The 24,684-nt window shown below is 45.1% G+C and overlaps 1 protein-coding gene across 18 annotated transcripts in view; it reads left to right on the top strand.

Annotated features, from left to right (window-relative positions):
* TSPAN11 (tetraspanin 11) overlaps positions 1 to 24,684 on the top strand; it is a 75,768-nt gene that overhangs the window by 8,551 nt on the left and 42,533 nt on the right. For 12 of the 18 annotated variants that reach the window (XM_009003680.4, XM_054238210.2, XM_078338957.1 and 9 more), the window contains one exon: positions 22,269 to 22,363. In XM_009003680.4, the coding sequence (XP_009001928.3) occupies positions 22,280 to 22,363 (84 nt within the window). In that variant the 5' untranslated portion in view covers positions 22,269 to 22,279. Of the gene's footprint in view, positions 1 to 21,565; positions 21,753 to 22,268; positions 22,364 to 24,684 lie in introns of those variants that run through there. The other 6 variants (XM_054238215.2, XM_078338953.1, XM_002752387.6 and 3 more) reach the window with 3 other exon arrangements.

The raw sequence follows: 24,684 nt of genomic DNA, 5'->3' as shown, positions 1-24,684 counted from the left end.
GTGTCCTTTGGCGGGGAAAGAAGAGAGGTACAATGAAGAGGACATGAGAAAGTGCCAGGTAACTCTACATTTTGGTGTGTTTTTTGCACAAAGAGGCTTGGGGCAGCCAGGCCTTCCAGAAGAAACCACCACCTCTGTATGGGAAGAGAGGGTGAGACAGGAAGTTAGGACTAGAAGCACTGGGAGAGAATGAAATGCTAGAAAGGCGGTTAACACTTTCTGATAGCGCTGAACAGATAGCTAAGGGCTTTTAACTTGGCTGGAAACCTGAAGTTCCTTCAAAGGACTAGGAAGCAAGACTAGTACAGTGAACTGTAAAAGGAAGGGGTGCAAGGAAGCCCCTCCTTGTCTTTTGTTAATGTACAAAGGAGAATCGGGTTAGGAAAGCAATGAGGGATAACAACAGTAAAAGTTTAACAAGAAGCAGCCACATTTGCATTGGACCTTTAATTCCTTTAAATAGCTGTACATTCTGCCTTGGTCTTAATTTATTGTATAAATAATGCTAATTGTGAGTAGCTATTTTCATCATTAAATTTGATAGATACATGACTGGCTGATACACATTCTCCAAGGGGCCCACAAACCATTTCTACACTATGACCTGGAAGCTAAGAGTCATTTTTTAAAAACATAAAGATTTGAAACAAAAAAACAAAGAAAAATATGCCATGGAAACCATATATGGCTTGCAAAGCCTAAAATATTTACTAACTGGTCGTTTGTTCTCTGCCCTCTAATCTCTCTACCCTCAGCCCAGATGATCAACAGCTAAGTGAACCCTGTGCACTGAGGCTGCTGCCACTCTGAGTACCACCCTCTGAGATCCCAATTTAATTTGCCTGGGGTACAGCTGGGGAATTTTTTTTTTTTTTTCCCATTTCTCAGGTGGTTCTAATGGATATCTGAGGTTGAAACGTGCTGGCTGAAGACAGTAGTTCCCTAAGTGAGGTGTGAGACCAACAGCATCAACGTGACCCAGCTTGTTAGAAATGCAGAATCCCAGGCCCACCCTGTACCTGCTGACTCAGAAACACTTGGCTGGGGCCCAGCAAGAGTTCAGGGTGATTCTGAAGCATGTTGGATTTTGAGAACACTGCTTTAAGGCTTGGCCTTTCAAACCTAAACCTACTCATGGCGGGCAAACCTCACAAATGGGTAGGTTGAAAGCCTAGGAGGAAAGGTAGAAGCTGATGAGGGAGAACGGCAAGGCCTCAGGTCTCAGGTCTCAGCCTGAAAATAACAACTGTTCCTTACGCAAAACTGAGGCCCTGGGATATGAAGTGAGCTGCAGGAACCCCAGCCAGGACTAGAAAAACACTACAAACAATAATGAATTCCTCCCTAAAAAAAATCATGTATAATAATTGTAGCTTTGGGCCCTTTTTTTATTTTTTATTTTTATTTTTTGGTCTTGAGACAAAGTCTTGCTATGTTGCCCAGGCTGGAGTGCCCTAGCATGATCTCTGCTCACTGCAACCTCTACCTTCCAGGTTCAGGCAATTCTGCCTCAGCCTCCTGAGTAGCTGAGACTACAGGCGTGTACCACCACACCCAGCTGATTTTTGTTTTTGTTTTGTTGTTAACATATATTTTATTGCACTTTAGGTTCTGGGATACATGTGAAGAACATGCAGGATTGTTGCATAGGTACATACATAGCAATGTGGTTTGCTGCCTCCATCCTCATCACCTATATCTGGCATTTCTCCCCATGTTATTCCTCCCCAACTCCCTACCCCCCACTGTCCCTCCCCTAGTCCACCCAAACAGACCTCAGTGTGTAGTGCTCCCCTCCCTGAGTCCTTGTGTTCTCATTGTTCAACACTTGCCTATGAGTGAGAACATGAAGTGTTTGATTTTCTGTTCTTGTGTCAGTTTGCTGAGAATGATGGTTTCCAGGTTCATCCATGTCCCTACAAAGGACACAAACTCATTGTTTTTTTATGGCTACATAGTATGACATGGTGTATATGTGCCACATTTTCCCTGTCCAGTTTATCATCGATGGGTATTTGGGTTGGTTCCAAGTCTTTGTTATTGTAAACAGCGCTGCAATGAACATACATGTGCATGTGTCTTTATCCAAAGGATTATAAATCTATTATATATACTCAGTAATGGGATTGCTGGGTCAAATGGAATTTCTATTTCTAGGTCTTTGAGGAATCACCACACTGTCTTCCACAATGGTTGAACTAATCTATACTCCCACCAACAGTGTAAAAGTGTTCCTTTTTCTCCACATACTCTCCAGCATCTGTTGTTTCCAGATTTTTTAATGATTCTAACTGGCGTGAAATGATATGTCAGTGTAGTTTTGATTTGCATTTCTCTAATGATCAGTGATGAGCGTTTTGTTTGTTGGCCTCATATATATCTTCCTTTGAAAAGTGTCTGTTTATAACCTTCACTCACTTTTGAATGGGCTTGCTTTTTCTTGTAAATCTGTTTTAGTTCTTTGTAAATTCTGGATATAAGTCCTTTGTCAAATGGGTAGATTGCAAAATTTTTTTCCATTCTGTTGGTTGCTGGTTCACTCTAATGATTATTTTTTTTACTGTTTAATTGGATCCCATCTGTCTATTTTGGCTTTTGTTGCCAATGCTTTTGGTGTTCAGTCATGAATTCCTTGCCTATGCCTATGTCCTGAATGGTTTTGCCTAGGTTTTCTTCTAAAGTTTTTATGGTGTTAGGTCTTATGTTTGTCTTTAATCCATGTGGAGTTAATTTTAGTGTAAGGTGTCAGGAAGGGGTCCAGTTTCTGCTTTGTGCACATGGCTAGCCAGTTTTCCCAACACCATTTATTAAACAGGGAATCCTTTCCCCATTGCTTGTTTTTGTCAGGTTTTTCAAAGATCAGATTATTGTAGATGTGTGGCATTTCCTCTGAGACCTCTGTTCTGTTCCATTGGTCTATATCTCTCTTTTGGTACCAGTACCATGCTGTTTTGATTACTATAACCTTGTAGTATAGTTTGATGTCAGGTAGCTTGATGCCTCCAGCTTTGTTCTTTTTGCTTAGAATTGACTTGGCTATGCGGGCTATGCGGGCTCTCTTTTGGTTCCATGTTTAAGATGGTTTCTTCCAGTTCTGTGAAGAGGGTCATAGGTAGCTTGATGGGGATAGCATTGAATCTACAAATTACTTTGGGAAGTGTGGCCATTTTCATAATATTGATTATTCTTAACCATCAGCATGGAATGTTTTTCCATCTCTTTGTGTCCTCTATTTCTTTGAGCAGTGGTTTGTAGTTCTCCTTGAAGAGGCCCTTTACATCCTTTCCTGATTGTATTCCTAGGTATTTTATTCTCTTTGCAGCAATTGTGAATGGCAGTTCATTCTTGATTTGGCTCTCTTTAAGTCTGTTATTGGTGTATAGGAAAGCTTGTGATTTCTGCACATTGATTTTGTATCCTGAGACTGCTGAAGTTGCTTATCAGTTTCAGGAGATTTTGGGCTGAGACAATAGGATCTTCTAAATATACAATCATGTCATCTGCAAATCGAGACAATTTGACTTCCTCCTTTCCTAACTGAATACCATTTATTTCTTTTACTTGCCTGATTGCTCTGACTAGAACTTACAATACTATATTGAATAGGATTGGTGAGAGAGGGCATCCTTATCTAGTGCTAGATTTCAAAGGGAATGCTTCCAGTTTTTTCCCATTCAGTATGATATTGGCTGTGGGTTTGTCATAAATAGCTTTTATTATTTTGAAATACATTCTGTTGATACCTAGTTTATTGAGAGTTTTTAGTATAAAGGGCTGTTGAATTTTGTCAAAGGCCTTCTCTGCATCTATTGAGATAATCATGTGGTTTTTGTCTTTGGTTCTGTTTATGTGGTGGAATACATTTATAGACTTGTGTATGTTGAACCAGCCTTGCATCTCCAGAATGAAGCCTACTTGATCATGAGGGATAAGTTTTTTGATGTGTTGTTGCAGTAGTTTTGCCAGTATTTTATTGCAGATTTTTGCATCTATGTTCATCATGGATATTGGCCTGAAGTTTTCTTTTCTTGTTGAGTCTCTGCCAGGTTTTGGTATCAGGATGATGTTGGTCTCATAAAATGTTTGGGGAAGGATTCCTTCTTTTTGGATTGTTTGGAATAGTTTCAGAAGGAGTGGTACCAGCTCCTCTTTGTATGTCTGGTAGAATTCAACTGTGAACCCATCTATCTGGACCTGAGGGCTTTTTTTGGTTGGTAGGCTATTAATTGCCATCTCAGCTTCAGCCCTTGTTATTGGTCTATTCAGGGTTTTGACTTCTTCCTGGTTTAGGCTTGGGAGTGTGCAAGTGTCCAGGAATTTATCCATTTCTTTCAGGTTTACTGGTTTATGTGCATAGAACTGTTTGTAGTAATCTCTGATGGTAGTTTGTATTTCTGTGGGATCTGTGGTGATATCCCCTTTACCTTTTTTTATTACATCTATCTGATTCTTCTCTCTTTTCTTATTAATCTGGCTAGTGGTCTGTTTTGTTAATCTTTTCAAAAACACCACGTCCTTGATTTATTGATTTTTTTTGGAAGGGTTGTTTTTGGTCTCTCGCTCCTTCAGTTCTGCTCTGATTGTAGTTATTTCTTGTCCTCTGCTTGCTTTTGAGTGTTTTTGATCTTGCTTCTCTAGCTCTTTCAATTTTGATGATAGGGTGTCAATTTTAGATTTTTCCTTGCTTCTCATATGGGCATTTGTTGCTATAAATTTTCCTCTAGACACTGCTTTTAATGTGTCCCAGAGATTCTGGTATGTTGTGTCTTTGTTCTCATTGGTTTCAAAGAACATCTTTATTTCTGCCTTCATTTTATTGTTTATCCAGTCAATATTCAAGAACCAGTTGTTCAGTTTCCATGAAGTTGTGCGGTTTTGAGTTGGTTTCTTAATCCTGAGTTCTAATTTGATTGCACTGTGGTCTGAGAGACTGTTTGTTATGATTCCCGTTCTTTTGCATTTGCTGAGAAGTTATTTACTTCCAATTATGTGGTCAGTTTTAGAGTAGGTGTGATGTGGTGCTGAGAAGAATGTCTATTCTGTGAATTTGGGGTGGAGAGTTCTGTAAATGTCTATTAGGTTTGCTTGTTCCAGATCTGAGTTCAAGTCCTGGATATCCTTGTTAATTTTCTGTCTCATCGATCTATCTACTATTGACAGTGGAATGTTAGACTCTCACACAATAATAGTGGGAGACTAAGTTTCTTTGTAGGTCGTTAAGAACTTGCTTTATGTACCTGGGTGCTCCTGTATTGGGTGCATATATATTTGGGATCATTAGCTCTTCTTGTTGCATTGATCCTTTTACCATTATGTAATGTCCTTCTTTGTCTCTTTTGATCTTTGTTGCTTTAAAGTCCATTTTATCAAAGACTAGGATTGCAACTCCTGCTTTTTTTTTTTTTTTTTTTTTTTTGGCTCTCCGTTTGCTCAGTAAATCTTCCTCCATCCCTTTTTCTCAGCCTAGGTGTATCCTTGCATGTAGATGGGTTTCCTGGATGCAGCACACCAGTGGGTTTTGACTTTTTTATCCAATTTGCCAGTCTGTGTCTTTTGATTGGGGCATTTAGCCCATTTACATTTAAGGTTAATACTGTAATGTGTAAATTTGATACTGCCATTTTGATGCTAGCTGGTGGTTTTGCCCATTAGTTGATGCAGTTTCTTCATTGTGTCAATGGTCTTTACCATTTGGTACAGTGTTGGAGTGGCTGGTACTGGTTGTTCCTTTCTATGTTTAGTGCTTCTTTCAGGAGCTCTTGTAAGGCAGGCCTGGTGGTGACAAAATCTCTCAGCAATTGCTTGTTTGTAAAGGATTTTATTTCTCCCTCTCTTATGAAGCTTAGTTTGGCTGGACATGAAATTCTGGGTTGAAAGTTCTTTTCTTTAAGGATGTTGAATATTGGCCCCCACTCTCTTCTGGCTTGTAGGGTTTCTGCCAAGAGATCCACTGTGAGTCTGATGGGCTTCCCTTTGTGGGTAACCTGACCTTTCTCTCTGGCTGCCCTTAGCATTTTTTCCTTCATTTCAACCCTGATGAAGTTGCTCTTCTTGAGGAATATCTTTGTGGTGGTCTCTGTATTTCTTGGACTTGAATATTGGCCTGCCTTGCTAAGTTTGTGGAGTTCTCCTGGATAATATCCTGAAGAGTGTTTTCCAGCGTGGATTCATTCTCTCTGTCACATTCAGTTACACCTATCAAATGTAGATTAGGTCTTTTCACATAATCCCATATTTCTTGGAGGCTTTGTTCATTTCTTTTTACTCTTTTTTCTCTAATCTTGCCTTCCTCTTTTATTTCATTGAGTTGATCTTCTATCTCTGATAGTCTTTCTTCTGCTTGGTCAATTTGGCTATTGAAACTTGTGTATGCTTTGTGAAATTCTGGTGTTGTGTTTTTCAGCTGCATCAATTCATTTATATTCTTCTCTACATTGTGTATGATTGTTAGCATTTTGTCAAACCTTTTTACAAGGTTCTTAGTTTCTTTCCATTGGGTTAGAACATGTGCTTTTAGCTCAGAGAAGTTTGTTATGAAACTTTCTGAAGCCCGTTTCAGTCAATTCATCATATTCATTCTTCATCCAGCCTTGTTCCCTTGCTGGTGAGCAGTTGTGATTCCCTTGGAGGAAGAGAGGCATTCTGGTTTTGGGTGTTTTCATCTTTTTTCTGCTGGTTTCTTCCCATCTTTGTGGATTTATCTACCTGTGGTCTTTGTAGTTGGTGACTTTCAGATGGAGTCTCTGAGTGGATGAACTTTTTGTTGATGATGAAGTTATTTCTTTGTTTTTAGTTTTCCTTCTAACAGTCAAGCCCCTCTGCTGTAGGACTGCTGAGGTCCACTCCAGGCCCTGCTTGCCTGGGGATCACCCGCACTGGCTGCAGAACAGTAAGGGTTGCTGCCAGTTTCTTATTCTGTTATCTTTGTCCCAGAAGGATACCTGCCAGATGTCAGCCTGAGATCTGATCTCCTTTATGAGGTGTCTTTTTGGATATACAGGGCTTGGAGAGCTGCTTGAGGAGACAGTCCCTTATATTAGCTCAAGTGCTGAGCTGTGAGCTCCACTGTTCCTTTCAGAGCTGCTGGGCAGGTACATTTAAGTCTGCTGCAGCAGAACTCAGAACCACCTTTTTTTCCCAGGTGCTCTGGCCTGGGAAGGTGGGGCTTTATTTGTAACTTCTTGATGTGTCGCTGCCTTTTTTCAGAGATGCCCTGCCCAGCGAGGAGGTAAGATAGTCACAGTCTACCAGCAGAGGCGTTGCTGAGCTGCCACGGGCTCTGCTCAGCTGCTGTGTGAACTTCCTTGCGGTTTTGTTTATAGAGGTATAGTTAGAATGCCTCGGTAATGGCAGTCTGCCTCAGTAATAGTGGACTGCCTCTGTAAGGGCAGACTGCCTTGGTAATGGTGGACGCTCTTTGCCTGCACAGAGCTGGACTGTCCAGGGTCCAGCTGTGCTTGCTGTGAAATTCTCAATTCAGAGCGTTTCAAATTGCTGGTCTTTGTGGGGGTGGGACCAGCCAAGCCAGATCACCTGGTTCCCTGTTTCAGCCCCCCTTTTTTTCCAGTTGAATGGATGACTCTGTGTCTCAGGCAATCCAGGCACCGGTTGAAATGGCCGCCCAGATTTTTGTGAGTTTTTGTGGAGAGACCTGCTGTGCCAGCTGAAACAGCCGTGCTGGAGACTCATGGCACTTTTTTGCCTGGGCATCTCCTGGTCTGTGGGCAGTAAAAACTTGTTTGGAAGTGTAATGATCACTCACCCTCTGCGTTCTTGCTGGGATCTGCACTCCAGAGCTGTTCCTATTCAGCCATCTTGGATCGAATCTCTATGGTTCCTCTTTTGTCCGCTCTCCAAAATTGTCTCACACTCCCATCCTTCCTTGGTCTCCACCAGCAAAAACAACTCGGCAGTGCAGATGGGCTCCGGGTATAGCAGACCTGGCAGGCTCTGAGGTGGTGACTGGTGGTGATGGGGAGCCTCACCTACCGTGGCTGCCACTGGGGCTCCTGTTTTTGTCCTGACAGCAGGACTAGGCATCTCCAGTTCCAAGCTGCATCCCCCCAACTCTCTTTCTAAAAGAAAGGAATGTAATGGGAGTTATACTGAAGGCTTACCATGTGCCAGGCACTGTGTGAAGTGTTACATTATCTCCTATAATCATCACAACCCTATACACTCAATGTTATAATCCCCATTTAATAATTGTGGATATTAAGTCACAGAGAGGTTAACAACCTCCCCAAAATCCCACAACTGATAAATGGAAGAGCTGAGATTCAAACCTAGGGAGGTCTGGCCTCAAAATTGATGGGGTTAGAAGTGGGGAATCCTGTTCATGGTTAATTATAATGTGACATTTCAATACATCTAAATGATTGAGCCTATGAATGTCCAAAGCAATCATTCCTGGCTCTCCCAGGTCTTGTCCATTTTCTTTTGTGCCCTGGGCACAATATGAGCCCACACCATACAAAGGTTGGATTGCTGATGTGCCCATCTTAGAAAGAATCTAAGGACCAGAGGCATACAGGGCACCCAGAGATAAAGACTTCATCCAGGTCATCTAGAATGCAGTTGCCATCAACAGAGCTGTGTCCTTAAATTCCTTCTCCTTCATTTTCAAAAGTATCAGTCAGAACGATGTGTCAATGTTACATCTGACCATCTTCATCAATAATATTGAGGTATCCTTTTAGAGCTCCTCATGTCTCCAAAGCATTGCATGTTCATTAGCTCCTGATGTCCTAGTATTTAATAACGCTCATGCCTTTGTTACAGTCAGAGGCCAGGACTGCAGGGGTCAGCACTGTGAGTCTACAGCTCCCCCACATCTGTAGCACTGAGCTGAGAACCAGAGATATGGCTTTGAATCTCAGCACTTATAAGACTTGTTAGCCTTGAGAGTGGAGACATGACTTGCACCTTCTGGGGCTCCCCAGCCAAAAGATGGGAGTGGACCAATTTCTACAGTTCCTTCCCCAGGTGGGACATGCAGCCAGTTTTCAAAACCTTGGAAACATGGGAGCCATGAAGGTGGTGATGCTGTAACTAGTACCTGAAGAGGGGTCCAATTAGGGCAATATCTAGGGTGTTCTGATGTCAAGTCCATTTCTACAACATGCCCCCTCAAGAACTCATGGAACTAAAGTTCTTCCTTCTTTTTTTTAAAGAATGAGGGCAATAGTGGGGTTGTTGGTTAGTCGCCAGGTGAGTGCACAATTTCCTTGCCCAGAGAGGTCAAGTATCTTTTTAAAAGACAAGTATCTATTTATGCTTGGCTCTCTAGCAAGGAGAAAATTCTAATGCTTTCCAAAGGGATTTATAAGTCCCTAGAAAGCATGTTTTCCAGGCCTGAGATGGAGAAACATGCTTTATTTAACATGGAGCTTAGCAACTTCCAAGTGCTCTTAAATAAGTTCTATCACTTTCTGGACTTAAGACCCAGCAGATTTATGTGCAGGTACCCTGGTGAACATTAGAATTTAAATCTGGATGCAGGCTTGTTCTCTTCTTGCCCTCATTACATATTTATCAGCCAGGTGGTGTGGGAGAAAGCCAGCTAAGCCAGGAGCCTGGACACCTAGGATACATAGCTTCTAGCTCCAGCTCTGCTTCTAGTAGCATCCCTGGGGCTTGCTGGGTCTTGAGACTGTGCTGGGCATATGGTCCTTCTCTTGAGAGTTGATAGTTCAGGCCTTATCTCTGCCTACCTAAAAAAGAAGGAAGGGTTGGACATCAGTGGTTCATAACCTATTTGTATGAGGGAGTCACAAACTCCTTTGGAGATCTAAAACCTGTGGAACTGCAGCACACAGATGGTAAAAAATATATATACAATTTCAGGCCCCTACCCCCAAGTTATAACTGCATGGAAGGAATTGTCTTTTAGGCTTATTGCTATGCCATGGTATCCTGTTCCAGAAACAAGATGGGGTCTATTTTTAAAGCATATTAGAAATTGTTCAAATCCTCCTATCTGGGAAAGCAGATGACATTTTATGTCATTTGGCTTTTTAAATTCAATTCCTGATGCCTGGAAGGGAATGACACTGCCTTTCTGATTCCCAGTGGGCAGGTCGTAAATGTCCTTAAGCATGAAATGACGTGGTCCACGATGAAGGCTCTTGTGGGAGAGCCCCTCTTTCCACCCCACAGGCTGGACTCTCCTCCAGCCTGGCTGGCCGCTGCCAGAGCCACAGGATGACAAACCGCAACCATCCCCCCCTCACTGGGCTGCAGCTGCTGCTCTACTGGGGAGAGGCAGCTACACATCCAACCAGCACTGACTGAATTCAGGCACAGGCTAGGGCATCATGGTCACTTTCTGAATGATCCCTGCCCTCTAATTCCACTGGGCAGAGGAGGACACTGGCTCAGGCAGGCTAGGTGACCTGCCCAAGGTCCTGCAGCCAGTAAGAGTGACATTAATCTTAACCACCATGTATGTGATAGCCCAGCCTCCAAACCAGACATCAGAGGACCAGGCTCACGTTTATGTTCCCCCTTCCAGTTCCCTCCTCTCAGCACTGGGGATGGAGGAGGAGGAAAACCGCCCCCTACTTGTGCCCAGAATGGTGCAGGATCCTCTCCACCGAAGACTTCTTGCTGAAGCTCGTGGGTGTCCTCTGCAGCATCCAAGCAGAGTCATTGCCCATCTGCCTCTCAGAAATTGTCAGGTCAAGCACATAGTGGCTACAGCTGTGGGCCTGGGAGGGGCTGCTCTGGGGACCCTATCCAGTGGAAGGTATAGCAGTGCTGTTGAGGCCCCTGTGTCTTAGACTCTCGGTCCCCTGCGTCAAGCCTGACGATGAGCTCTTGGTTCAGACTGAGTTGGGATCATTGCTGATTTGGTGCCTGAGATGCCTCCCACATCCTCTAGATAGCCAGTTACCTCCCCTTGGGTCCCTCCCATAACACCTGGGAATTCTGGGAGATACAATTCAAGTTGAGATTTGGATGGGGACACAGCCAAACCATATCACCTGGGCAGAGTATGGGGTCCAGAAGGTCTGGCTTCTTTCACTTAATGTAATGTTTTCAAGGTTCATTAATGTTGTAGCATAGATCAGTACTTCGTTCTTGTTGATAGCTGAATAAAATCCCATTATATGTGTGTGCACCTTTTGCTTATCCATTCATCTGCTGATAGACATGTGGGTTGTTTCCACTTCTGGGCTGTTGTGAACAGAGTTGCCATGAACATGCATGCACAAGTCTTTGTTTGGACACCTGTTTTCAACTTTTTTGGGTAATACTCAGGAGTAGAATTGCTAGATCATGTGGTGACTCTGTTTAACTTACTGAGGACCTGCCAAATGGTCTTCCAGAGTCCCACTCCTTTTCTGAGTACTCTATCTGTCATGGAGAAGTGCCCCACTTCAGCATACCCTAACTCAGAAGGCAGGAGCCCCCGCTTACCGGCCAGGGTGGCCTGCTATGTCTGCCTCTCCAGGCTTTAGCTCCCTGGTTATTTGCACAGCAATGGTAATAATGATACTGTGTGGGCAGTGCTCACATTAGCTAAGGCACTCTTGGGATCCCCAATTCATAGATAATTCATTCAGGGACACATTGCATTGTCTAAAAGACAAACCCATGCTCTGCTCTACTGCCTCCACTGCCCTCCAGGAGCCTTCCTGACCTTCGCTGCTTGGAACAGTCTGGCAGATCCCCAACCAGGTCCTGGTGCCTGCCTCAGGTCCTAGCTGGTTCCTGAGGTTGAGCTGCTTCAGTTTCTGTCACTGCCCAGGCTTCTCTGATTAGTGCCCAGCTCCTGTGTGATGAGAAGCACCAACACCCAGCCCTGCTCTGCACCCTGAGGACCCTGGTGCCAGCTCTCTGCCCTCTCCAAGACAGCCCTGACACTTGTAGACTCACATTGTTGAGTAAGCGGGGATTTTGGAATACTTGGGGATCTTGGAACCAGTCCCCCGCATATACTGCGGGACAACTGCTGTTAGTAGCATGCCTAATGCATAGTACCTGATAAACAGTAGCCATGGTTACTCCTACACGCACAAAATACAGAGAGCCTTAGGTGATGCAGAAATGGTCTGAAACTATTGTGCCAGCAGTAAGTCTTGCAATCAGGCAGCATCTTTACCCAACCCAGTAAGGAAGATGGTCACTCAGTTTTATAGGTGAGAAGAACTGAGGCCCAAAGGCAAGGAGCAAGTTAGAAACAGAACTGGGACTAGAACCCAGGTCCTTGGGTGTAGATCTAGCCTCCCTTAAGTTGCAAGTGTGTTGCGGGCCTATTGAGAAGGGAAGGAATGTGCAGGGGTGACCCAAGCACCAAGACAGCTGTCAACCTTCTGGAATTAATAACCTCACTGGCCTTGCTGGGATGGCAGAGGCCCTACCCGTGCTGCCTCCTGGAACCCCACCCACAGGGCGCTCCAGTTGCAGCCCTGCCTGGGGGCACCTCTTTCCACCCCACCAAGGGTGCTGCTCCTTTTGCTGCACCTTGCTGCTATGTTGAAAACAGAGATAAGGGGCTTCTCTCACTCTAGCACTTATCATTGCCTTTTCCCCACTTCTTTTAAATGACTTTCCTGTTGGAACAAATCTACTTTGTTAAACTGAGGTCTTGGTTTTCTCTAAGTGGATTTCTCATGGCCACCTGGGGACAGGGTCTCCCCTCAGAGTCATCTAAATAGAATACACTAGCCGGCTGGATAGGTTTAGGGGCAGAGGCCCTGAGACAACATCACAGCCGTCAGATTCAGGCTCTGGTTGATGTACTTTTACAGTTACCCAACCTTTTCCCATTGCCTTTCATTGGGAAGCTCCTGGAGACTTGGGTCTAATCATTCCTTTACCCTTGTCTGGCACTGATGCCGTAAAATTGGAGTGCACACTGATCTTGCAAATTCTCCATCCCATTTGGTCATCAAAGCCACCCTGCAAGGAGACAAAGCCAGCCCAGCATCATCTCCATCTTACAGAGGATGAAAGGAGGCTCCTGGAGGTCACGGGATTTGTCTAGGGTCATACTGCTGTAGGTGGCAGCTGTTAATCACACCCAAATCTTCAAACCTGCTGACTAATGGCTGTTTCCTGTTTGCTTCGTCACCTATTTTTGTCACAAGCACTAAAGAAGTCCTCATTTCATAGGTCAGACTGCAGTTAAAAAAAAAAAAAAAAGATCTAGAAAAAACATAGCAAAGCATCCAGAGACTGTGTGTGTGTGTGTATGCATCTAGGAAATAAAGACAAGACTAGCCACTCGCCCAATGACAGGAGCAAAGACCTGACTAAGACATGGAATGCAATTCGTTACTTGCAAATGAAATAAAAAAATAGTCATGTACTTAGGAAAACATGTCTCTCAGGGCAGAGAGACAAAGAATTCTTAGTGCTAAAGTTTTAATTCAAGTTCTGCCTACAGCACCAGCCACATGGCTCTGTAGTTAGCAATCTGGACCCTAAGTTTGTAAGTTTGGCTCAAAAAAGTTGCCTGCATTCATTTACAGACACACAGTGAACATGGTGATAGAAAAGACCAGTGGTTGCTCAGAGACCCCAGTCCAGCCTGTGCCTCACTGCGGCATGGGCAGCCACTGGATCTCCTGGCCTCAGTCAAGGAGACAGAGGACTAGGGAGAAGGTGTGATTCCCTCCAGAGGGTTCTCCAAGCAGTTGGTTTCTTTACAGTGGCAGCCGTCATGGCACTCCTGACTCAGGTTCCCTTAAGGGTCAGAGAACACTGGCCCTGCTGCCTCCCACAACCCTGACTAGGGTCTCTGCCCAGGGCAGAGCCTCTCATTCTTGGCTTCCACCAGAGACCACCAAGCTAAAAGAAGCTATAAGAAACCTAAACTAGACCTGCTCAAGGAAGTCAGACATCTGCTCTGGGTGTCTGGGTCTCCACTTACTGTTCTGTGCCTGTTTTCTCCTCTGTAAAGGGGAATGACAATTCCATCACGGGATTATTTTAAGGATTAAGTTAATTAATGCATATATACCACTTGACTTGCTGCCTAGCATTTAGTTAGCATTTAGTAAATGTTTATGTTTGTAATTATTGTATCCACCAAGCAAAATCTTGTTGGTCGCTGTGGAAAGAACACTGGCCTGGGAGACAGGAACCCAGGTCCTGCCCTGCCACTAATCTGCAGTGTGATTTTGGCCACAGTGTGACCTCCTGTTCCCCCACCCCAACCTCCACCAAACTGAGGCTCAGCTTCCTTGATTCTCAGACAAATGGACTGAGCTCAGGATCGTTTTGGTTCCTTCAGCTGCCCCATTCCAAGGGTCTAGAGAAGTCTCACTTCTCTGACTGCTTCAGAAAGATGGACAGTCACAGTGTCCACTCACTGGGAATGGAGCAGGAAAGTGAAAACTAAATAAGAGAAATGGACACTGAAGGACAAGGCTGTTAGTGTGGGGTGTGGAAATCCACCATGCAGGGGCTGTAACCAAGTTTCATTAGAGGCCTACGTTAAGTTATAAATTAAACCACTTAGACTCTTTGGCCATCAAGCAAGCATGACCTCTTGTTGGCCAAGAACTCAGAGGTAGAAACTGGCATTTATTTAACCAAAGGGGTGGGGAGTGGGGCCTGGCTTTCCCCCATATCGGACACACTAGTTTTGTGGGGAGTTTTTTTTTTTATGACAGATAAGATTGTATTTACCATATACATTATGATTTTTTGAAGCATATATACATTGTGGAATGCCTAAGTAACATAGGTAGTACTTCATATAATTATTATTTTTCACAATTTTAGTTATCATGTTGTACAATGGATCTCTTGAACCTATTCCTCTTGTCTAAAAATTCTGTACCCTTTGACCATCTCCCAGTCGCCCTCACAACCACCCCAGGCTCTGGAAACCAATATTCTATTTCTATGGGGTCAACGGTTTTAGATATCACATGTAAGATCATGTGTTGTCTTTCTCTGCCTGGCTTATTTCACTTAACAGAAGCCACTTCTGTGTCTATATCCAAAGGAAGTGAAGTCAGCATGTTAAAGAGATATCTGCACTCCCATGTCCATGTCAGCACTGTTTACAGTAGCCAAGATATGGAATCAACCTAAATGTCCCTCAGCAGACGAATGGATAAAGAGAATGTATGTACATGCAATCGAAGACTGTCTGGTCTTGTTTTAAAAGAGGAAATTCTGTTGCTTGTGACAGCATGGTTGAACCTGGAGGACATTATTTACCATGAAATATGCCAGCTTTGTTTTTATTTTAGAAGCCCCAAGTTCCCCAGAAGCCCTCCCCTGAGTATGGGGTGCTCCCCACTTAGAGAGTCAGTGTTCCCCAACATGAGCTTTTGCTAATGGGAACAAACAGAACAAGACATTGATGAGCTCCCAGGAGTAGAGAGTGTGGGGAAAGGGAGGGAAGTCACAACTAAGTGAGGCCAACCAGACTGTTCCAGGCCTTAATCCGACTTCCTGTTGCACAGGCCCATGCTGCCCAGCCAGTCCTCCAGGCCTTTGCTCACACTGTTCCCTTGGCCTAGGCAGCCCCTTCCTCCTCTTCTGCCCTCAGAAACCCTGCCTGTCCTCAAGAACCAGATTAAATGCCCTTTCTTTTTGCCATCCCCCTGCCCCACCACCCCTATCAGGCACAATGGATATTCCTCCCTCTGTGTTCACATTATCAACACAGGCCAGCATCTAGAAAGTGCTCCCCAGTGTCTGGAAGTTGAAGTTCAGTGATTCTAAGTACCAGGCCTGGCATCTGCTAGGGACTCCATACATGTTTGAGCATGTAAAGGATGCAGCTGACCCAGGGCCTGAAAATGCCTTGTATTTATGTATGATTTATAAAAAACCAGCTCCCAAGCAATCCCCAACTCCCTACCACCCATCACCATTAAAGGACTCAGCTCTGCCCCTCAGCCAACAGTTGTGATCCCTCTGCTCCTGGGTGCTGGTCCTGGCTGGAGCCTTGCCCTGTTCAGAGGGACTCCTGGCACATCTGGCCAGCCAGCTGGGCCCTTTCTACATGTCCCTTGTCTTCTCTGTGCTTTGAGCCTCATTCACTTAGGGAAGGGGGGATGCAGCTGAAGAGGCAATGATCCCCAAGTCTCACAGCCCATGACATTACACATCCGGCCTGATGAAAGTCGCCAAAATACATCACATCACCATCAAGGCATCTGCGATTGCTTTTCTGAGATGTCCTATGGCATGGGTCCTGCCCATGACATTAACGGCCCTCAGGGCCTGCCAGCTGCCCCTGAATCCCAGCTTTGTTCTGCAGTCAGAACCTCAGCCTGGACGAAGGCCTGTTACTAAGATATCTGGGAAATCCTTGACATTTCAACAGGAACTGTGTCCTAAATGTGAGTTTCTATGAGAGGACACGGCCACGCTTGTGCTCCGCCCACTCAGTAAGTTTGCTTCAGATGTGAAGGATACTCTTGCACTGCAGGGTTGTGGACTTTCAGAACTGGAAGGGGTCTTGAAGAACATTGATTCAGAGTGTGGTCCCAAGACCAGCATCTGGGAGCAGTGGCCAGCCATCCTGGTTTTCCAGATTTAACACTGAACAGCACTACCATATTCCAAGAAATTCCTCTGTCCTGGGTAAATGGGGATCATTAGTCAGCCTGCTGGGAGCAAATTCTCCACGGTCTCACCCTACACCTAGTGAATCAAACATTGGGGGTGAGCCCAGCAATTTGTGTTTTAACAAGCCCTCCAGATAATTCTGAGACTTGTGCAGGAACCTCTCTACTGATAGCTGGGAAAAGAAACACCCAGAGAAGACAGTAACATGCCTCACCATCCACAGGCAGCAAGGAAGGGCAGAACGAGAGAAAGGGTCCTGACTGCGCCGTGCAGCTCAGCTGCCTCAGCTCAGCCAAGTTACCCACAAAGGGAAGTCCATCAGACTCACAGCAGATCTCTCGGCAGAAACCCTACAAGCCAGAAGAGAGTGGGGGCCAATATTCAACATCCTTAAAGAAAAGAACTTTCAACCCAGAATTTCATGTCCAGCCAAACTAAGCTTCATAAGAGAGGGAGAAATAAAATCCTTTATAAACAAGCAATTGCTGAGAGATTTTGTCACCACCAGGCCTGCCTTACAAGAGCTCCTGAAAGAAGCACTAAACATAGAAAGGAACAACCAGTACCAGCCACTCCAACACTGTACCAAATGGTAAAGACCATTGACACAATGAAGAAACTGCATCAACTAATGGGCAAAACCACCAGCTAGCATCAAAATGGCAGTATCAAATTTACACATTACAGTATTAACCTTAAATGTAAATGCTTCAAACAAAAGACACAGACTGGTAAATTGGATAAAAAAGTCAAAACCCACTGGTGTGCTGCATCCAGGAAACCCATCTCACATGCAAGAGTACACCTAGGCTCAAAATAAAGGGATGGAGGAAGATTTACCGAGCAAATGGAGAGCAAAAAAAAGCAGGAGTTGAGATTTGGGTGGGGGCACAGCCAAACCTTATCAGCTTCCTTTCCCAGGCCTCCCAGCTGCTTCCCTCCTAACCTTGTCATTTAAAAATACCCACCACCATGGGACACGGTGGCTCATACCTGTAATCCCAGCACTTTGGCAGGCAGAGGCAGGTGGATCACAAGGTTAAGAGTTCAAGACGAGACCAGCCAATATGGTGAAACCCCAACTCTTCTAAAAATACAAAAATTAGCTGGCCATGGTGGCAAGTGCCTGTAGTCCCAGCTACTTGGGACGCTGAGGTTGCAGTGAGGCCAGATCGCACCATTGCACTCCAGCCTGGGTGACAGAGTGAGATTCTGTCTCAAAAAAAAATCCACTGCCAGGTCTCATTGTCTCATTTCCTCCCACGTAATGGTGCATCCCTAACCCCCAGCTCGTCATCCTCCATGGATGAAAGTGAGCCCTTGCTAGTCCTCATGTGACTGAGAACTCTTAGCAGCATGCGGCACTGTGGACCTCCCTGGCTTCCAGGACCCAGCACTCCCCTGGTTCTCCTGCCTTCTCCCTTGCACATCATTTTGCTGCCTGCTTTCTTCTTCCTCCCCTGGCTCTCTCTTTAGAGAGCAGGCCTCCTCAGAATCTTTCCTCCCCTGCCTCTTACACACTCTGCCTGCCTGATGGGACCTCCCCTCTGTGCTGTTCAGGCATCTGTCCCCTACTCTCCATTCCCCCCACCCAATTCTCTTTCTAGAATTTAAGCAACACCATCCTGGTGTTGGCATCACCTTCAGAATGTGAATCCAAGTCCCAGATCTTGGCGTGTAAGGTCGCTCTTGACTTGACCCCCTACCTACCCTTCAGTTCTCACTCCATTCATACTCTGTACCAGTGGCCTCCAGAGTAGAGACAGACAGTACACGGGTACAGGGAGGACTTACTAGAATCTCTATTCCTTAATTATTTTTACCTTTAAAAAAATGCAGAATTAAAATTTATCCACTGGGCATGGTGGCTCATGCCTGTAATTCCACCACTTTGGAAGGCCAAGGCGGGCAGATCATGAAGGCAGGAGATTGAGACCATCCTGGCTAATGTAGTGAAACCCCATTTCTACTAAAAATAAAAATTAGCAGGGTGTGGTGGCATGTGCCTGTAGTCCCAGCTACTCAGGAGGCTAAGGCAGAAGAATCACTTGAACCCGGGAGGCAGAGGCAGCAGTGAGCCGAGATCACACCACTGCATTCCACTCCAGCCTAGGCAACAGAGCGAGACTCCATCTCAAAAAAAAAAAAAAAAAAAAAAACCCTGAATATCTGCAATATAGGTTAACAATAGTACATGAATAAAATTTATCAAGAAATTAGTGAGGGCAGTTGTAGAGTCAGAATTGCCTGGAAACCACTGCACGGCCTCACCTCTGGTCCTGCTCTGTAAGACCTGCCATGCCCTGGCATGAGATGCTCTCACACACCTTAGGACCCAGTGCTTCCTCTGCTGTATCCGGGTGATGTTAGCTGTGAGCAATAGCATATCCAAACTTGTACTACAAAGAAGCTACACGTTGTCTTTCTCTCATGTAAACTCAGTCTGGAGGTAAGCAGCTCAGGGATGGTATGGCAGCTGTAAATCATCTGAGATCCAGACTCCTTGAACTTATTGACCTGCCCCTTTCAACCCATGGTTTCCAGCTCATGGCCCAGGATGGCTGCTTGAGCTCCGGCCATAACATCAGCATTCCAACCAACAGAAAGGGTGAAGAGAGACATGTCCCCCCACATACATTAAGGATTACCTCTGGTTATTACAGATAAAGAATGACATTAATGATTAAAAGTTTAATCCACTGGAAGATCACAACTCCAAATTTCTTTATACCCTATAAAATATCTGCCAAATATGTGAGGCAAAAGTTAACAGTATTAAATGATAAATTCACCATCATAGTGGGAGTCTGTAATATACCTTTTTCAATAGCCAACAGAACAAGTCAGTAAGGATATAGAAGATGTGAAAAGTACAATCAGCAAATTTGATCTAATTAACACAAAGAATTCTGTATCCTATAATGACAGAATTCTCATTCTTTTCAAATGCATGTGAAACATATCAAAAAATGGTGCTTCTAAAAAGTTGCCTATACCACTTCTTATATACCGTTTACTGGCCAGTGGTGAATCCTGGCTATACCTAGCCAGGTGATTAAGTAACTAAAATGGAGAGGTTCCATTCCTAAAGAAAAATGAGAGAACAGATATTAGGGGAATCAGCAGTCTCTGGCCCCTCCCCTTCCCCCTTTGCCCTGGCAGGCCTGGTCCTGTGAGTACTGCACAGTGGGTAAAAGCTTGAGCCCAGACGCAGAGATTATTTATTCACCTCAATTATTTGTCACTGACTTGCTGTGAGTTTGGATGAATCATTTAACCTGTCTAAACCTCAGTTATATTATGAAATGGGAATAACCCTATTTCATAGGGGTATTAGGAAGATGGACTAAAATAATGCTTGTAAAGCACTTAGTTCCAAACACAGTGTTCCATAAATATTAGCTACACAGAGAGGTTAAATAACTTGCCCAAGGTCCCACAGCCAGTAAAATGGCAAGGCTGGCTTTCAGATTCAGTCATCTGGCTGTAGGCTGGTGCTGACGCTTCTTTGGGGCCTCTGCCTCCCCCAGCACAGGACCCACCCATGGTGTTAGGGGAAAGCAGCACTGAACGGTGGGGAATAGGAACCTCAACTACAAATTAGCCATGTGACCTTAGAAAAGGCATTTTTAAATGTGCATCTTAAATATGTAAGTCTCCTCATTCTTTCTGCAGAAAAGTGAATTAAGGGAGCCCAAAGGTTTCCCCTGACCCTGACATTTTGTGGTTCTATCTTCCCTACCACCAGTGGCTGAAATGTTACCATTAGGATGGTTTCTTTTCCTTAAGCCCTGTCTTCTGCCTGAAGTTATTTTTTAAAAATACAGTTTTCCTTTAGAGGGCAGGGCCCTGACTCTGTGGTTTGAGTGAGTGAATCAGGCCCCTTTCCCACAAATAGAAGGTTCTGGGGCAGAAGTGCAGGGGTCCTGGCTGGAGGGAAGGGGTGTGCACAGCAAGAGAGACTGCAGCCCGGAGCTGCCAGACCCCACAAACTCTGCCTCTCGCTAAGGGCCTGCAGTGGCCCAGGACACCCTGCACCTGGCCTCTTGTCAGGACTGACTGCATAGTGACCATGAATCGCTCCAGTTAGATCCCCTGGTCCACCCCATCCACAGCCGTTTCTTACAGGCTTCCCTTTTTTCTCCTTCTATATATTTCTTCCACCATCCTACCTCGAAAACTAAATTGAAGAAAAGTGAGTTTTGTCTTTTTTTAAAACAAGAAAACTAACAGTCTTAAATTACCTTCTTCAAAGTCTGCAAATAGAAATCACAAATAAGTCAGCCACATGGTCTTTTCTCTCTTCCTGGCTCAGTGAGCCCATGAGCTTGAAATAAGAGGCAGAGCAATGGCTCAGGAAATAATTGGGGCATGGCCCAGCACCAGCCCAGGCAGCAACAACAGGATGAAAGGAAGGCCCAATTGGGGGGTTGGAAATAATGGAGGAAGAGATGGAAATGCTAAACTGCCCGGCCCAGCATGTGTGACTTCTCTGCAGGCTCAGCAGCCATGGTCCATTGTAAGACTGAACCGGACAGCTGGCTGAGCGTCTCCCTGAATAAGCATAAACCATGCCTTATTGCTTATGGTTCTGAAATAAAAGAGGTTCTCAAAATGGGGGTGATTTCTTAAAGAGCAACTACTCTGTGAGTGTGAGTATCCAGGTGCCCAGGGGCACATGTAGCTTAAGGAGAGGAGGAAACCACAAAGGCTTCAGACTTTCTGAGGTTAAGACTGAGAAGCAAACAGGATTACCAGGCACAGTAGGCCCTGCCTTCATCATCACCATTGATGTCATACTTCCCAGAGAGTCCATCAGGGGGCATCAGGACAAGAGACAGCATGGTGCTAGGGTAGAGATGGGAGCTTTAGGACTGGAGTCTTAGGCTCTAGCCCCAGTTCTATGACATGTAATAATAGCTAAGGTTGATTGAACACATACTTCATGCCAAGGACTATGCTAAACACTTCACATAGATTATTTCATTAATCTCCAAAACAACCCTATATGTGTCATTATCCCCATTTACAGATGAGAATGCTGAAGGATGGAGGTCATGTAACTTGCCCTACGTATCACACATCTTGTGACAGATCAGGGTGTGAACCCAGGGAGTCAGACTCCAGAAGCTCTTGTACTTCTTCCTGCCAAACCACCAGGAGTGGCTGGGCCTGCTTCCTCGTCTGGAAAGTCCAGCTGCAGCAGCCAGGTCGGGTGGCCTGGGTGATCACTGGGGCCCTTTCCAGCACAAGTGCTGTGCTCTGGGGCTCCTGCCACAGATGCAGACTGGGACTCTGCCAGTGGATGCAGAGTCCTGTTCAAAGGCAGAGTGCAAGTTTCCTGTGCAAAGCAGTGATGCTGAACGTCTGTATGTGTCTGTGTGTGTGTAGAACAGGTACACTTGTGTCCTGCAACCCTGATGAGACTGGAAAAGAGATTAAGAACACAGTAAGACCCGTGCAAAGTCTGTGGGAGACTAGGTTAGATCTTGTCAAGAGGACAAAACTGACATCCAAAGGTCTGGAAGATTCCACCCCAATTCACCTCCATTTGGTATCCTTTGCAATTCCCTGATCTTTGCTCCCTGCTGCACACACATAGCCTCAAAGCCCCCGAGAGATAGGCTAATGAGCCCTTTGATGGGAGCCTTGCCAAGATGCTCTGGCTCCAGGAAGGACAAGGTGGTTCATGATTCCCTGGCCCAGCATGTGTGTCTTCTCTGCAGGCCCAGCAGCCATGGCCCACTTTAAGACTGAGCAGGATGACTGGCTGATCGTCTACCTGAAGTATTTACTCTTTGTCTTCAACTTCTTCTTCTGGGTGAGTGAATTCTGCACACACATATCCCCTTCCCCAGGCACTGAATGAGTCAATCCACCTTTTGTTTTTCGTGTCACCACTTTGAGGTTGATATCTTCCAAATCAAAAATCAACCATGGGTGAACTCTTCCCACTTTAAAGCAAATATGTACATTTGCTACTGAGAAGGAAGAAAAGAACTGGGTCTGCAGGTTGGCATGGAGCTTGTACCACATGGCATCTGAATAGATGCACAAACATAACAATAAGCTTTGTGTTCTAGCCCTGCTGTGCAAAGGGTCCAGTTCCTTCTTCCCCACTAACTTGTTGCTCCCATGCCTTTTGGAAAATGTGACTGCCTGAAATAATGACTGGAGTCCATTCACCTTTCATGGTTAACATTCTCCAGGCCCCAGGCAGAGAGAGTCCTGGGGGCTCCGACTGCCGCTTCCTGTGATGAAAATAATCTCTATGGTAACTCCCCTCAGGAGCCTGCCTGGGTGAGGTCTTCCAGAGGGGTGTAGTCCATCCACTTGAAGCAATCATCTGGGTAATTGGGAGCAGAATACCATCAGTTCCCACAAATAGACACTGAAATGTATATATTTGTTATTATAGTCTCACTAAATTTGAGAAGGTAGAAGAGCACCAAGAGTGCAGGCTTTGCAGGCAGCTGGACCCATGCATGCTCTGCTGACTATTAATGGTGCAGCCTGGGGCAACTTACTTAAGTTCAAGGAAACCATTTCCCCAGCTACAAGTCAATGATAATTTCTAGCCTGTTGGGGTTGCATTCAATAAATGCAGTATTTTGAATACATTAGATGTCAAATGCCTGAAAATGCCACCAAGTCAACCTATGGTAAGGCAGATCTGGGCTTCCTGCTTCCATGGTAAGGGAGAAGTCTTTCTGAGTCTTAGAAGCATCTCAGAAAGGCAAATGCAAAGGTGGAACATGCCTGAGTTTTCAGGGTCTTTCTTGCAGGGGCCTGCTTAGGATTGGAAAGGAACATAACATGAGAGTTTAGGATGGGTAGACACGGCAAGGCAAGAGTTTTGAAAAGTCTTGAAGAATAAACCAGTCAAGATGCTATCTATTAAAAAGTTGGGCAATCTGCTATTTGTTTAAATGTTGTTTGCAAAGTTCCTGAGAGGAATAATATAATAATTGGTCACTTATCTTCCTGGGCAAGAGTTTCCTGGAATAGTGAAGTCATGATGATGAAGATGGTGTGATAATAAAGCTGTGTTGATATGGACAGTAAACTGTGTGGTAGAGATGGTTTCCATTCTGAGACACAAATTCAGTAGGATGATTAGGAATCCTGCTAAGTAAGCATTTCTGTTTAAGAATATTTATTTCCTGGGGAGGATCTAAGATGGCCAAATAGGAACAGCTTCGAGTGCAGTTCCCAAGAAGAACAACACAGAGGGTGAGCACCCCACCACATTTCCAAACAAATTTTCACTGCCCACAAACCAGGAGATTCCCGGGCTGAAAACACCAGGAGTTTTCAGCACAGTGGTTTCAGCTGGTGCCAGGTTGGTGCACAGAAACACACACAAATCTGGGCAGCCATTTCAACTGGTGCCTGGAACACCTGGGAGACAGAGCCACCCATTCAACTGAAAGGAAGGGGGCAGAGAGAGGGAGCCAGCAATCTGGCTCAGCAGGTACCACCACCAAAAAACAAGCAATCTGAAATGTTCTGGATTGAGTTTTGCAGCAAGCACAGCTGGATGCAGGATGGTCCAGCTCAGTGGGGGGAAGGCAACCACCACTACCGAGGCAGTTCACACAGCAGCTGGGCAGAGCCTGCAGCAGCTCAGCAAATCCCTGCTGGCAGACTGTGACTAGACTACTCCATGTGGCACAGGGCATCTATGAAAAAAGGCAGCAGCATGACAGAAACTTATAAATAAAGCCAACCTTCCTAGGATAGAGCACCTGGGAAAAGAGGCAGTTATGAGTTCCGCTGTGGCAGACTTCAGAGTACCTGCCCAGCATCTCTCCATGGAACAACAGAGCTCACAGCTCAGCACTTGAGCTCCTATAAGGGACAGACTGTCTCCTCAAGCATCTCCCCAACCCCCATATACCCAAAGAGACACCTCATAAAGGAGAGCTTGGGCCAAAATCTGGCAGGGACCCTTCTGGGACAAAGACAGCAGAAGAAGAAACCAGCAGCCACCCTTACTGTTCTGTAGCCCTCGTGGGTGATCCTCAGGCAAGCAGGGTCTGGAGTGGAATTCCAGGAGTCCTGCAGCAGAAGAGCCTGACTGTTAGAAGGAAAACGAAAAAAAAAACAGAAATAACTTCATCACACCGAAAACCAGAATAC

Source organism: Callithrix jacchus, chromosome 9 (genome assembly GCF_049354715.1).
Source record: "Callithrix jacchus isolate 240 chromosome 9, calJac240_pri, whole genome shotgun sequence".
Lineage (NCBI taxonomy): Eukaryota > Metazoa > Chordata > Mammalia > Primates > Cebidae > Callithrix > Callithrix jacchus.
The sequence above is the reverse complement of the archived record's forward strand: the minus strand, read 5'-3'. Positions and strand labels throughout refer to the sequence as shown.